At 32.5% G+C, this 14412-nt stretch overlaps 6 protein-coding genes across 6 annotated transcripts; 2 read left to right on the forward strand and 4 right to left on the reverse strand.

Moving 5' to 3' along the window:
* Positions 1-222: 222 nt before the first annotated feature.
* On the reverse strand, positions 223-4806 carry PPL_01676 (EGF-like domain-containing protein; the record flags this gene model as incomplete). Its single annotated transcript, XM_020572680.1, has 5 exons — positions 223-2222; positions 2293-2529; positions 2593-3693; positions 3766-4568; positions 4637-4806. 5 exons carry the CDS (start codon positions 4804-4806, stop codon positions 223-225), a joined length of 4311 nt encoding a protein of 1436 aa, XP_020436797.1.
* A 395-nt stretch (positions 4807-5201) lies between these two features.
* Positions 5202-7148, reverse strand: glud1 (Glu/Leu/Phe/Val family dehydrogenase; the record flags this gene model as incomplete). The annotated part of the gene is made up of 2 exons (XM_020572681.1): positions 5202-6621; positions 7054-7148. 2 exons carry the CDS (start codon positions 7146-7148, stop codon positions 5202-5204), a joined length of 1515 nt encoding a protein of 504 aa, XP_020436798.1.
* Positions 7149-8096: 948 nt separating this feature from the next.
* Positions 8097-9744, forward strand: PPL_01678 (DnaJ-like protein; the record flags this gene model as incomplete). The annotated part of the gene is made up of 3 exons (XM_020572682.1): positions 8097-8109; positions 8350-8901; positions 8996-9744. The coding sequence occupies 3 exons, from the start codon at positions 8097-8099 to the stop codon at positions 9742-9744; spliced, it is 1314 nt and encodes a 437-aa protein (XP_020436799.1).
* An 81-nt stretch (positions 9745-9825) lies between these two features.
* On the reverse strand, positions 9826-10716 carry PPL_01679 (uncharacterized protein; the record flags this gene model as incomplete). The annotated part of the gene is made up of 2 exons (XM_020572683.1): positions 9826-9860; positions 9996-10716. The coding sequence occupies 2 exons, from the start codon at positions 10714-10716 to the stop codon at positions 9826-9828; spliced, it is 756 nt and encodes a 251-aa protein (XP_020436800.1).
* A 555-nt stretch (positions 10717-11271) lies between these two features.
* PPL_01680 (uncharacterized protein) lies at positions 11272-12957 on the forward strand (the record flags this gene model as incomplete). The annotated part of the gene is made up of 1 exon (XM_020572684.1): positions 11272-12957. The coding sequence occupies one exon, from the start codon at positions 11272-11274 to the stop codon at positions 12955-12957; it is 1686 nt and encodes a 561-aa protein (XP_020436801.1).
* Positions 12958-13139: 182 nt separating this feature from the next.
* On the reverse strand, positions 13140-14073 carry PPL_01681 (uncharacterized protein; the record flags this gene model as incomplete). The annotated part of the gene is made up of 4 exons (XM_020572685.1): positions 13140-13198; positions 13383-13416; positions 13574-13640; positions 13712-14073. The coding sequence occupies 4 exons, from the start codon at positions 14071-14073 to the stop codon at positions 13140-13142; spliced, it is 522 nt and encodes a 173-aa protein (XP_020436802.1).
* Positions 14074-14412: the final 339 nt, after the last annotated feature.

Consider the following 14412-nt stretch of genomic DNA (forward strand, 5'->3'; position numbering starts at 1 on the left):
AAAAAATGGGGTGCTCTTCCACTTTTTCACCCTATTTGATTGATCATTGCACAAACATGTGTTTCTTTTTTTTTTTTAAAATCTTAAAATAAAGTGTGTGGTTTGAATAAGACTTTCAGTGAATATATTCTAGTATTGATCAAGGTTTGAAAGCTTATTATTTCAAGAATATATTTTATTTTTTTATTTTTATTTAAAAAAATATTATTACAATTTATTTTATTAATTATTAAATTTCCGCAATTTATAACCAATTTCCCTTGCCCTATATCCCAATTTCTTTTTATACAATAAGACGAGAGCTACTGCAATTGCTACTCCACCAACAACAGAGAAAACAACGATCAACGGAATCTTGTATTTCTTTTCTGAATCGCCACATTCATCGGATTCAACAAGAAGTGATCCAAAGTTTGGATCGATAATCGCATTGTCTGTGAATTGTTGAATTGAAATTGCTGTGAGAACATTCAATTTCGTTGGATATGTTTGGTTGATAAGTTTGGAAGATGGATCATCGGAATCCAACAATGAAACTTGACTGTGTGTGACTTTACCATCGACAATCATTCTGTCTGAATAATAACTCTCGAGAATCGATCCACCAATATGAATTTCCATTGTTCGAAGTGAATCTTTATCGTTGACTTGATTGTTGATTGTTGTTTCTTGACAATCGCCGAGTTGACTATTATCACCTTGTGAAAGGAATAACAATTGAAGATAGTTTGTTAATTCTTCAAATTTCCAATCCAAAATTTGAACTTTATATTTGACAGAGTTGGCTGGAATTGAAAAGATATCACCTGCAAAGTTGTATGTGCTTTCATTGAGATAAACTGTTGTATTAACAATGATCTTTCCAATTTTATCGATGGTTGATTGGTATGAAATAAAGTTTCGTGATTGATCTGATTCCAAGATGGACCATTCCAAGTTCTTGAAAAGATAACTCTTTTTAATATTTCCAATCGAATCCAATTCTCTAACTTCTGTTATATTTACTTTGAATTCAACTTTATCATTGGTGACCAATGTTACATCGGTTGAATTATCATTTAGAATTGGTGGTTCCGACACTCCTGATATTTTGTTTGAACATGTAAATCCAAAGTAATCTTTGAAACAATCGCATTTACCAGTGGTTGGATTGCATTGACCATTCTCACCACATGATGTTGGACATTGATTTACTTGTTTATAAATGAATTTATCTCCAGATGTTGAAAGATGAGCGACATTTACTTGAACTGAAAGTGTTGAATTGCTTGATCCAACATTTGATTCAAACCAACAAGTTAATCTTGTTGGACTGATTACTTTTGGATTTGTACAATTCTTTTCACCAATCAATACGATTAGAGCGTTATCTGCAAAGTTATTTCCATCGATTGTAACGGTATCTGCTTTCTTGAAAATGGTTGAAGTAACACTATCAATGATTGGTCCTTGATATGAAAAGAGTGTTGAGCTTGATTTGTCCAAGAAATTGAATTGAGCAGATACTTGTCCTGATCCTGGTGGTGCTTTGCATGAAATTGTGTAAGGACTATAACTAACACCATCCCATTTCAAATCAGTGCATTGAACACCTCCAATCGAAACTGTGAGCACTGGTTGTTCATCGAATGAAATTGGTGAAAGATAATATCCTTGGAAGTTTATTATTCCACCTGCGACTAATGGTGATGATACATTCATAACAACTGGTGGAATTGGAATTTGAAAAACCTGTGAATCTAGACCATATGAATTCATAGTAATCGGTCCACTTCTGCTATCTAATGGTAAATTAAGTTGGACACTGGTATCTGTATAACTGGAAATGTCAAGCATTGAAGAATCAATAACTTTGGACAATCCATGTATTTTTGGTCGTACAATACCAAAATACTTTCCGTTGAGTGTCATTGATACTGTTGGTGGTTCAGCTGCAATAACACTGTATTGTGAGTTTTTAATAGATGGTGGTGTTCCTGAATAGTTGTAACCTCCAGAAAGTATACCAGATGCGGTTGTTGATAAAACTTCCAAAGTTGCTGGTCCATAAAACTGAGTCGCAATAAATGTAATGTATGATGGTCCAGTTCCTCCACCAATGATATTTATTAACTGTCCGTTAAACTTTAAAGCTGCTGAAATATTATTTAAATTGTATCCATACAAAGAAACTACATTATTTGGTATCATATACTTTGGTGAATATGATGTTATTACAGGTGCTAAAAATAAATTATAAAAATATTTTAGGATGAGAATATTTTAGTTTGTTTTAGAATAATTTATAATTACCCCAAGTTATATTTTCAGAATATAAAGTAAAACCTTGAGAAGAAATTAAAGAAAATAATCCATTTGAATCATAATCTGGGAATAAAAATGAACATGATGTATCTGAGCAAACCAAATTATTTGGTGAAACTTGCTTACTACCCATTATTATTTTCAAACTATTTTTGTATGGTGCAATATCTGGTGAACTCATTACAACAGTAATATTGTTTTGAACAAAAGTTGGATTTTCAATTCCTAAAAAAAAAAATTTCTAATTAGTTTAATTATTTTAATTTAAATAATATTTCTTATAATTACTTTTAATAGAAACACCCATATATCCATCTTGATCGGCTCTTCTGAATTTATATTGAATATTGTTGGAAAGTTTGTATATTAATGGTGGAACTACAAAAGAAATTTGAGAATCACTCAAATTTGTGACATTGGTACAAGTAACATTGTCATTGGGGTTGAAATTGTATATGAGTATAACAGTAAATGGATCTTGAACAGTTGAGAAAAATTGACCATTGGCAAGAACTACTCCACCTTCTGTCGAAACCGGTGTAGAAGAAGAGAGGATAAAAGCTGGTGATCCCCAAACAAAGAAATCGGATGCATCAGGTCCAATGATAACTGAAAAATTATAAATACCATAGGGTACATTATTAAAAGAGTAAGTTATCTGGTTGGGCGTCATTGTTAGAACTTGACCATCTGGCAATCCATTGATCATTATTGAACCTCCAGACAAACTAGCTCCATGGATATACAATATATTTGAAACGTAGCTAACAGAATCGATGGTTGGAACCAATTTGTACTGGTAGGTGGAGGTGATATTAAACGAAGACATTGAAATCAAATTGATGGTAATTAGTTTGGTGAGTGGAGCGTTTTGAACTGTGAGCATACCGGTCTGTGCAGCATAGGAAAATTGCAACTCTTTTCCTTGTGATGTGACAACAATAGATTTATATTGTGGTGGGTTCAAAATATTACCCATTTTAAAGTTGAGATTTGGAGCGGTCAGTGTAGCTTCGAGAATGGATACCTTTCTCAGTCCATATACAATAATGAGTGGAAACTTTTGTGATTGTGGATAACCTTCAACTCTGTTGTTATTTAATGCCAAGTAGGGTCCATTCGAGAGATCCACTGGAACAGGTGATGTAAAGTTGTAACCAGGGTACAAAAAATAATCTCCAAAATAAGATCCTATAACCCAAGTTTGTACTTGACTGATTAAATTTGTTTGAATAAATTGCAAAATAGAAATATTATTCAAACATATATAATATGGGTGTACCTTGAGATTTCCATAAATACTATTCTGACTTGAAACCAACATTTCTGCAAATGTTTTATTAATACTAGTAGATAAGTATTGATAAACTAAATTTGAATTTGGGTCAACTATTAATAGTTAAATAAAAATAATAAGTATAAGTTTATGATTCTATAAAAATTATTTTGTTTTAAACTTACTTATAGGTGGATTTAATTGTTGATTATATATTCCTATTGATGGAATATTAAATAAAATGGATTGCAATTGTTTGATATCATCATTAACAGTAATTAACAAACCATACTGATTTTTTATAATGGATAATGTTTGATAGTTGTTAATCTTTATACCTGTTGCTGGATAAACCAAAAGATAATCCAAATTGGGACCGAATAAACGTATCTGCTTTTGATCTCTATTGATAGAGACTGATGTGACCACTGGAAGATTAAAGTAGAAAGAATAATTCTTTTGGCTATTAATCTCGAAAAAGAATTGTCCAACATAAGATGCAAACGTTTGTGGTAGAACGCAGGTTACGGAAATCAAAGAGATATACGGAGTATCACATTGGACAGAGACGCCACTAGCAACGGAAATTAATCTGATTGATGGAACTGGATCAACAGTAATATTGCTAATAACCACCGTTGTTGACTGTGTATCTAACATAGTAAATGTTGGATCGGTAGCAGCATTCATTCCAGATTCAAGAATTACATAGTTTACGTCAGTGTCCAAAGCCGGTTTGAATCCTGTTGAATCAGCAACCAGCCAATTACTATCATAGTTTCCAGTGAAATTAGCACAGAATGACAAACATGCTGGTGGGTAATCTAAATAAAATGGTTGATTTTTAATTGGTCCAGATGACCATCCCCATAGAGCATTCAATTTATCCAAAGGAATTGCTCCAATCCAAAGTTTTCCTTTTCTAAAAACTTCTGATTTGTTTGTAACAATTTGATATTCTTCTAAACTTTCAAAAGTAACCAATGATCTAATATAAAAGTATTAAAATAAAATGTTTAAAAAGATAATAATAATAATCAACCAATATATATTTACTTTGTATTATCTGTTAATTTTAAAGCTTCAGAATAGGTCATTGGATCTAAAAAAAATTCATACTTTGATGTTAAAGTTGAAAATGTAATTGATCCACCATTTGATTTATATGTATAAAGTGAAATACATTGTATTACTATTAATAATATGATATTAACTATTTTTATCATTATATAAATATTATTTTTGATTATATTTATTCAAAGTGAAAATAAATTGAATTGATCCAAATAATATCTTGGCAAAAAAAAATCAAAAGACTACGACGTCGTTTTTTTTTTTTAACAACTTAAAATTGATTTTATATAAAATCCAAGAAATATCTATTTTTCAAAGATTTTCGAGTTTGATAAATGGAATCAACTTCATGAACTCTATTACATTTTCCTATAAATAGTTTACTTTTTTTTTTTTTTTTTTTTTTTTTTAGAAAAAATACAAGTATTTTATTTATTTGGTTTTTATTTTGAGTTTACACAACTAAAATTGAATTTCCTTTTTGTCTTGTCAACACTTTAAAGTCTAATCAATCATGTTGTTGTTTATCTTTTACTCTAATATTACTTTAAGAGAAAAGGTTTCCAGATGATTCGTAGACAGCCTTGATCTTCATGATGGCATTGTAGAGGGCGGCGGTACGGTAGTCAGTGTTCTTTTCGATGGCGGTCTTTCTGGTTTCAGCACATGCGTTGGTCATGGTGTCATCGAGACCTGAACGGACAATGTCGATTTCATCGGCACCGTGGATGATCAAGTTACGTTCGGCATCACCGAGCTTCTTGTTGACGGTGGATTCGACGAATTCCAACAACAATTTCTTTGAGGATTCCTCCCACTTCTTGTTGAGACGACCGAAACGGACGTGACTCAAGTTCTTCAACCACTCGAAATAGGAAACAGTGACACCACCAGCGTTCAACAAGAGATCTGGGATGATGACATGTCCACGGTTGATCAAGTATTCGTCGGCACGTGGGGTCATTGGACCGTTGGCAGCCTCACCGATGATCTTGGCTTGGATGTTGTGGCAGTTACCGATGTGGATTTGCTTCTCGAGGGCAGCTGGAATCAAGATGTCACATGGGATTTCGAGGGCTTTGTGTGAGTCGACAATGTTGGTGGCACCTGGGAAGTCGATGAAGGTACCGTGTTGCAACTTGTACTTGTTGAGGGCATCAACGTTCAAACCGTCTGGGTTGTAGACGGCACCGTTGTGCTCAGCGACGGCGATAATCTTGGCACCAGCTTGCTCAAAGAACTTACCGGCCCAGTAACCGACATTACCGAAACCTTGGATGATGATCTTCTTACCCTTGATACCTGGAGTCAATCCAGTCTTTTGGAGGACTTCCTCGTAGGAAAGGAACTCACGGATACCGTAGAACACACCGAGACCGGTGGCTTCGGTACGACCACGGATACCACCGGAGCTGATTGGCTTACCAGTGACACAGGCCATTGAATCGACGTCGTTGGTGTTGAAAGCTTGGTAGGTGTCACGAATCCAAGCCATCTCTTGTTCACCGGTACCCATATCTGGGGCTGGTACATCGACACCTGGACCAATGAAGTTCTTTTGACAGAGCAACAAGGTGTAGGCACGAGTGATCTTCTCACGTTGTGCAACTGTGTATTTCTTTGGGTCGATACGGACACCTCCCTTGGCACCTCCGAATGGAACGTCGACGACGGCACACTTGTAGGTCATCAATGAAGCCAAAGCCATAACCTCTTGCAAATCGACCTCGTTGGAATAACGGATACCACCCTTGCATGGCAAACGATGGTGACTGTGTTGAGCACGGTAACCTGCAATGATATCGACATCTCCGTGTTCATTCTTGATTGGGAATTCAACACGCAAAGCAACATTGCACTCCTTCATGTTATTGATGACACCTGGCTTCAAATTGGTGAGACCAGCTGCCTTGTCAAAGAAAGTCTTGAAACATTCCAAAAATCTTGGTTCGTTATCAATCTCATGTCTGTAAATTTGGAAAATATTTAATATTAGAAAATTGATCAAATTTCATTAAAAATAGCAACTATATCTAACAAAAAACCTATTTTTTTGACCATGCATTATTTTTCGTCTTTACATTTTTTCGAAATCGATTCCTGTATTAGACTTTTTTTTTTGATGATAAAAAATTTTTTGTTTTGATCTAAAGTGACTTTTTTTTTTTTTTTTTGTATTTTTTTTTTTGATCATCAAAAAAAAAAAAAATTGTGTTCACCAAAACCAATCTATCTTAACTGCTTTATGAGGTGATGTCCATATATAATTATAATATGGTAGTTGATGAAAAAAAGGTTGATTGTGATTATGATTATGATTATTTTTATATTGTTTTTAATAGGTTTTTTTTTATTTTATTTCTTTTTAAAAGTTGATTAAATAGATGATTTATACATACTGAGAAACCTCGGTGGAGTATGAACGATTTGAAACCAAAGATGATTGGTTGTTGAAGAGACTACGAGTAACGGTACGACTAACAAGACGATTCATTTCTTTAAACTAAACTAAACTCCCAAATGGAACAAAAATTGTTTATTGGATGAATAGAAATATATAGAAAAAAAAAAAAAAAAAGGTTAATGATTAAAAAAATTGAATTGAACAGACTTGTTTGATCAAAAAAGAAATTGAATTTTAAAAAAAATAATTCAAAAGAAAAAAACAAAAAAAAATTAAATAAAATAAAATTTTAAAAAAATCAAGGTGAAGTTTTAACTTTTTGCAAAAAACCCACTTGTAAAGAAATTTAAAAAAAACAACAACAGGTCACTTCAAAAATCCCAACAAATGTTGTTTGATGCTGTCATTACGTAGTATGTTTGGTTTTTGTATTGATAACCCCACTCACACCTGGTTTTAATCTTACTCTTATGTTGAGTGGAAAACAACCTGGTTAATTCTACCAAAAAAAGTTTGTATGCTTTTCTCGTCTGTATCGTTTGGTGGTGTTGGTCTCCCCCACAACAATTTAATTTTAGTCTTATAAGATAATAATTGGGATAGATTTTATTTTTCAACATACAATACAGATCTATGTTGTAATATCATTTCTGATATATTTTTTTAGAAAAAAAGAAAATATTTGTATTAAGTATTTGCTTTTATATAATTTGTCAATTTACAAAAACAAAAATACCAAAATTTTTTTAGAATTTCCGCTCAAGTGGTAATACCTCCGATATCGGAGGTAATTAGTTAAAACTAAACTTGATCATGATTAAAAAACTATAAGATTATATAAAAAGTTATGTTAAGAACAATATTTAGGACATGGATAATAATTAAGTTCTTTGAGAAAAAAAACTCCAAAAGTTTTGCCAAAAACAAATAACAAAATTTTAAACAAATAAATAATTTTGTCAAAATAATTGAAAAAAAAAAGGTGGTGAGTCACAACAAAAAAAAAAAAAAAAACTAAAATAAATGCGAATTTCAATAATGTCGTTATCAGGTTATTAATAATAATTAGTTTTGGATTCATTATTATTAGGAAAAATAAGAAACCATTAATATATATCAAAAGAAGTTAATTGTTATATTATTAATTTTAATATCTATTATAAATTTACTTTTGTTTTGTATTGTTTAAGATAAGGATAGTTATTTAATAATAGTTCAATCAGTCATTCAGTCAGTCAATCAATCAATCAATAATAGAAGCGAGATAGTATTGTTGACTTTTTTGGATTAGCGGTTGAGGATATGGAGGGAAATAAAGATGAAGCATTGCGATGCATTGAGATTGCAATGAAGAGAATCGGAGAGGGAAATAAAGAAGGTGCTATAAAGTTTTTAAACAAGTCGATTGCACTCTATCCAACGAGTAAAGCTAGAGATCTATTGGAGTTTTATAGTTCACAAGATAGCGTAGATGGTGGTGTAAATGAAAGTAGTAGTACTACAAACGATAGTAATATTAGTAAAGAAGGAGAAGAACAAGAAAGTAATACAGTACATAAAAGACATACTTCATCATCAACAACAACCGAACAATCATCATCATCCACTCCATCATCATCATCATCATCTACATCAACAACGACAACCTCTGAAAATAAACCTAAATTCACAAGAGAACAAGTAGAGTTGATTAAGAAGATCAAAACATGTAAATCATATTATGAAGTATTAGAAGTGAAAAAGACGGCAACAGAGGTCGATATCAAAAAAGCATACAGAAAATTAGCATTGCAAATGCATCCCGATAAGAATCATGCACCTGGTGCTGAAGAAGCTTTCAAGAGTATGTCTGATGAAAAAAAAAACATAGAAACAACTAGTTGTTTAGTCTTTATATTTTTATTAATCATTATTATTTGTTTTTATATTTTTGTTAGTTGTTACACAAGCATTTTCATGTTTAAGTGATCCAAAGAAGAGATCAACATATGATATACATGGAGCAGAGTCACCGATGACTGCTTCGGGTCGTGGATTTGGTGGTAGACAAGGTGGCTTCTACGAGGAGGAGTTGTCACCCGAGGATATCTTTAATATATTCTTTGGTATTCCACCACGTGGAGGTGGAGCTCGTAGAAATCATCCTTTCTATTCGGATTTCCAACCGATGGCAGGCAATAGAGGTCGTACTTTCCACTACCAGTTTGGCGGTGGCGGTGGCGCTGCCAATCGCGGCGGCGGTGGTAACCAGCAAGAGACATCTTCATTCTTTTCGATCATAATGATTCTCTTTACAGTGTTGTATGTTTTTATGTCTTTTTTTGGCGGAGGCTCATCCAGCAACAGCAGTAGCAATAGCAGGCCGCTTGCTTCACTGTACAGTTTCGAGCCTAAATTCAACATTCACAGAGAGCGTCATATGCGGCTGGGAACAGAAGAGATTACGCTGGATTTTACATATTATGTCAAGGATAATTTAGAGGGTATACTGCGATACAACGGAATATCGAGCGATCAACTCGAACAAGAGGTTAAAGAGAGCTGGTTGGAGTTGCAAGCCAAACTTTGTCGTCATAAGGAAACACTAGAGAAGAAACCACGTCAAACAGCGGAGTATATAGATCTAAAGAACAAAGGTGCATTCCAATATTGTGATCTATTAAAAGAATTAGGTTATCGATGGTAATATTATTATTTGGAATGAAAAAGAAAAAAAAAGAAAAAAAAACAAAAACAAAAACAAAAATAGAGAAAATATATATTATTGTTACAATTTATAATTTACTTTTGTTTTTATTACATCTTTATTATTATTATTATTATTATTATATATTTTGTTATATTATTATTATTTCTTTCATTATTATTTGTTTATTTTATTTCATCAAATGATTGATTTGGTAATCGAACGCTACCCCAACCTCTTGATTTTTATACCCAGTTCTGAGAGTTGTGATTTGAGTTGATCGATTTGTCCACGATGATAGATAAATGTTGGTATGTTGTAGAGTTTCGATGGTTCTGCATCCTTTACATTGTCGTCGATGTAGACTATGCGTGATCCGTATTGTTGGTAGGTGTCTGGTGTAGCATTGGGATAGATGGTTTTGATGAGTACCTCGATGAATCGGGTATCTGGTTTCGTGTAGTGACAGTCGTACGAGTACACCTCGTAGTCAAAGTGACGTCGGAAATTGTATTTGTCTTCGAGGTAGTCGATACGCGATTCAATGTTACCACTGAATGCCGCTATACGATAGCCATTGGTTCGGAGTGAGTATAGCAGCGCCAAGATATCGTGATCCATGACGTAGCCTTCGTACCACAGCTTCTTGATGACATCGACGTCGTAGTTGGCCGGACACCGCTGCTTGAAGAAGCCATTCCAGAATTGGTCGTCCGTCAACAAACCTTTGCGCAGATCCATCGATTCCGGCGAGGTCAACAGCTGACGAATCAGCTTCGAGTCATAGCCACGACGTTCCCACGACTGAGAAGCGACCTCTTTGCCAGCAGAGAATATTACACCACCTAAATCTAAAGCTATAACATCAATCTTTTGAGGTGGTGTCAATGGTTTCGAATCAACACCTGGTGATGATGGTGATGATGATGATGATGGTAATGTTGTTGTATTATTTGTATCTTCACTATTCATGAAAAAAAAGTAACTATTATTTAATTAATATATTTTATTTTTTAAATTAATTAAACTACTTTTTTTTTTTTTTTTTTGTTAGACTAACAACTGATGGTTTAGAAAAAAAAAAATGGTGGAATGGGGGTCAAATATTCATTTAAAACTTCTATTTTTAAATAAATAGCGACATCATGATCGTTTTTGAAATATTTTTTAACTTCTAGTAGAAATCAAATCTGTTAATTGATAAAGATTCTTTTTTTTATAAATCTACCAATCAAATAACAAGTTTTAAATTTATTTTTAAGAAATCACTTCGACCTTGAATTTGCTTATTTATTTTTGTCAATTTTTAATATATTGAATTTGTGAACTTCACAATCAATTTTGTTGTGGTATTTTTTTTTTTATATTTAATATAAATAAATAATTCTTTAATTCCAAAGATGTACAATAAACTTTTCTTTCTTTTACAGGTTGTTGTTTTTTTTTTTTTAATTTTTTTTTTTTAATTTTTTTAACATTTATTTTAAATCAATAATTATCACATGATTTTTTTTAATCTGATCATAAATGGAATATACATTATTTTTAAAGATTTTTAATAATCAGGTTCTAAGATATAATATATTTAATAAGGTTTCAGAGATTCATTTAGCACTTGGTTTAAAGACATGTGAGTGGATTCGTTTGGCAAATAATCCGCAGTTATTAATTAAATACAATTATGTGGATTGCGTTAAAGAGTACTTTGTTAAATATCTTACACCTAATTGTAGTTCTCATATCACTCGACTGATAGGATTCTCTATTTCAATATCGATTGAATGGGGTCGTTTCAAAGTACTAGAGATGTTTGTAAAGGATCTTCGGCTGAAACTATCGAATTACATTCGACACTCATTGATGTTTTATAGAGCCGCCTACAGTAGAAAGCTAGAGAATTTGGTGGCGCTCGAAAGATTTCTCATTGAACATGATGATATCGATAATATAACACCAAAGATCTATGTAGAGGGTTTAGAGGTGGCCGCAGATCGTGGTACTCTGGACATGGTCGTTTGGCTTTCAAATAAGGTCGGTGTTATCAGTCCCGATGAGATGACTGTTTCGCCTATCGAGCTTGCAGCAAAGAATGGTAATCTCTCGATGTTGCAATGGTTGATTGTAAACCGACCTAAAGACAGTTATCATCAGGTTGTTCACCTAGCTCTGGAGAATGGTCATGTAAAGCTGCTCGATTGGCTTGTAGAGAATGAACATATCGATCCTACCAACATTACAGTGAATATTGATATCTTAGCAGATAGTGGATTTCTGAATTCAATCATCTGGGCACACAAGAAACATTGTAGGATAACATGTACTCACAATGCAATGAACTTATCGGCGTCACATGGTTACCTACACATTATCAAATGGCTCGATCAACATCGTACAGAAGGTTGTAATCAATTTGCTATGAACATTGCTGCTGAGAATGGCCACTTTGATGTTTTCAAATGGTTCCACGAGAATAGAACTGAAGGATGTACAAATAAAGCAATGGACTTTGTTAGAGCGAATGTTCCAAAGATCTCCATTGAGAAATACAATGAAATGGTTGTTTGGATGCATAGAAATAGAAGTGAAGGTTGTACAACTAGAGCTCTAGACAATGCCTCTTGTTTCTCATTGGAGCTGGTAAAGTTTCTTTATTACAATCGAACCGAAGGATATTCAAAGAATGCATTTTACAACGCTGCTCTCAATGGACGTTTGGATATATTTAAATTTCTAGAGGAGAATAGAACAGAAGATATTCCAACCAATGTTATTATAGCGGATGTCTGTAGAGCATCGGTGAATAACGATTGTTTGGATATGATAAAGTACCTAAATGACCAATATCCAGAGGAATCTTCTTGGAGTACTGCTATTGATACTGCTGCCTCCAATGGAAATTTGGCAATAGTGAAATACCTCTGTGAGAATAGATCGGATCGATGTAGTGAAATCGCGCTAATTGGTGCAATCAAGAAGAGGAGACCAGATATTATCGAATATTTACTAAGTAATAAATTGGTTATATGGACAAGTAAATCTATACTTGAAGCAGTTGGACAATTTTATTATTCATTAGCAGATCATCTTTTGCAACAATATCCAGAACCATTTGAAATTAACAAAGCAATGAATTTGGCAGAGGAGATCTATGAATTTTCAATCGATAATATTAGAAATTATTTTAAACAAAGAAATTTATTAAATATAAATTAATTAGATGTCAAATAAATTTGATTTCCATATTTTTTTCATATTAAAAATTTAAAGTAACATATCATCGAACTGGCTCACTTATCTCTAGATATTATTTTATCTACAAATTTCGATTATTTTCTAATATTCTTTTAAAAAGCATTAAAGGTAAAGTACACATTTTATTTTATTAGCCTGATAGTTTATGTTGTTGATTTTGTTGGAGGTGAATATGTTGTTGATCGTCTAAGCGATTGTACTTCTGATTGATAATGAAGAAACCTTTTCGAGTCTCGACTGTGTTTGTGATGATTGTTGTTATATTGCTGAGTAGTCTCCTATGAATTGTGTGAGGTAATAGAGTTTTCCTTTTGGAATAGGTATGATATAATATAAATATATTGCACTTTAACAATATCTCTAAAGTGTATTCTGCAATAAGATACCGGGTCTATCATGATTTTTTTCATAAATGTTATTCTTTATGATGAAAATTAATTAGTAAGTGTCAAATCTCCCTCTCTATATCTCAATCTCTTATTCAAAAGTATTGTGGTTATAACTTACAGGTCCAGAACTACATTTTAATAAACATTTCTGAGCATGCGTGATCCAAGATCTGTTTCTTACTGCTTACAGTTGCCTGATAACTAATTGGTGATAAATCAGTACCTGTTAGTAGGATATTGAATAGTAGAAACGCTCTATACACCAAATAATACATACACATCAATTAAATATCAGCATTGTGGATAATATTGGTAAACTTATAAACAACCAAGTATGGCTTTTCTTCCTTTCTGTACCATTAACTTCATTTCTACCACTAAATTCTGATGCACGTTGAATACTATATATAAAGAGTACAAAAATACATATAAAACTATTTTTCGACACGGTAATAGTCAACGAACTACATTCCCTTCTCATTTTAAAATAAGTTCGAATATCATGATCTCTCTGATCATGAATATCCTCTGGTTGGGGAAATACTTCACAAGAAGTAGTTACATTCAAAATATTTATAACAGCAGAAGCTGTAGATTCACATTCGGTCTCTTTTACGTAAGTAAATAGACAAAGGCTAATTAAAAATAGATATGTTGCATAAAATGCAATACTCCTAAATTTATACATATTTGTTCGAAATTAACTCTTTATAGTTATTGATACTCTTTTTTTTTTTGGGTATGATAAGTTGTTTTGTGGTCTATTGTATTGTTGTGATTAGTTGATTTGTTATTATTATTATTAATTGTATGGTGATAGTAAAATTTTGATTTTGATTTAAAAATTTTGAAAGCCTGGGTGCTCACTTTTTTTTTCGACAAAGACAACACAAAGAATCAATTGTCAAATGCATTAAACCTGGAAGAACAAACAACCAATAGAAAACAAAGTTGAATATATAACAAATTCTTATTATTTATTAAAGTCGTTTTAGACATTAAAAGTGGTGTATTTACAAATTTTTAT

This window comes from Heterostelium album, assembly GCF_000004825.1.
Source record: "Heterostelium album PN500 unplaced genomic scaffold PPL_scaffold2, whole genome shotgun sequence".
Classification (NCBI taxonomy): domain Eukaryota; phylum Evosea; class Eumycetozoa; order Acytosteliales; family Acytosteliaceae; genus Heterostelium; species Heterostelium album.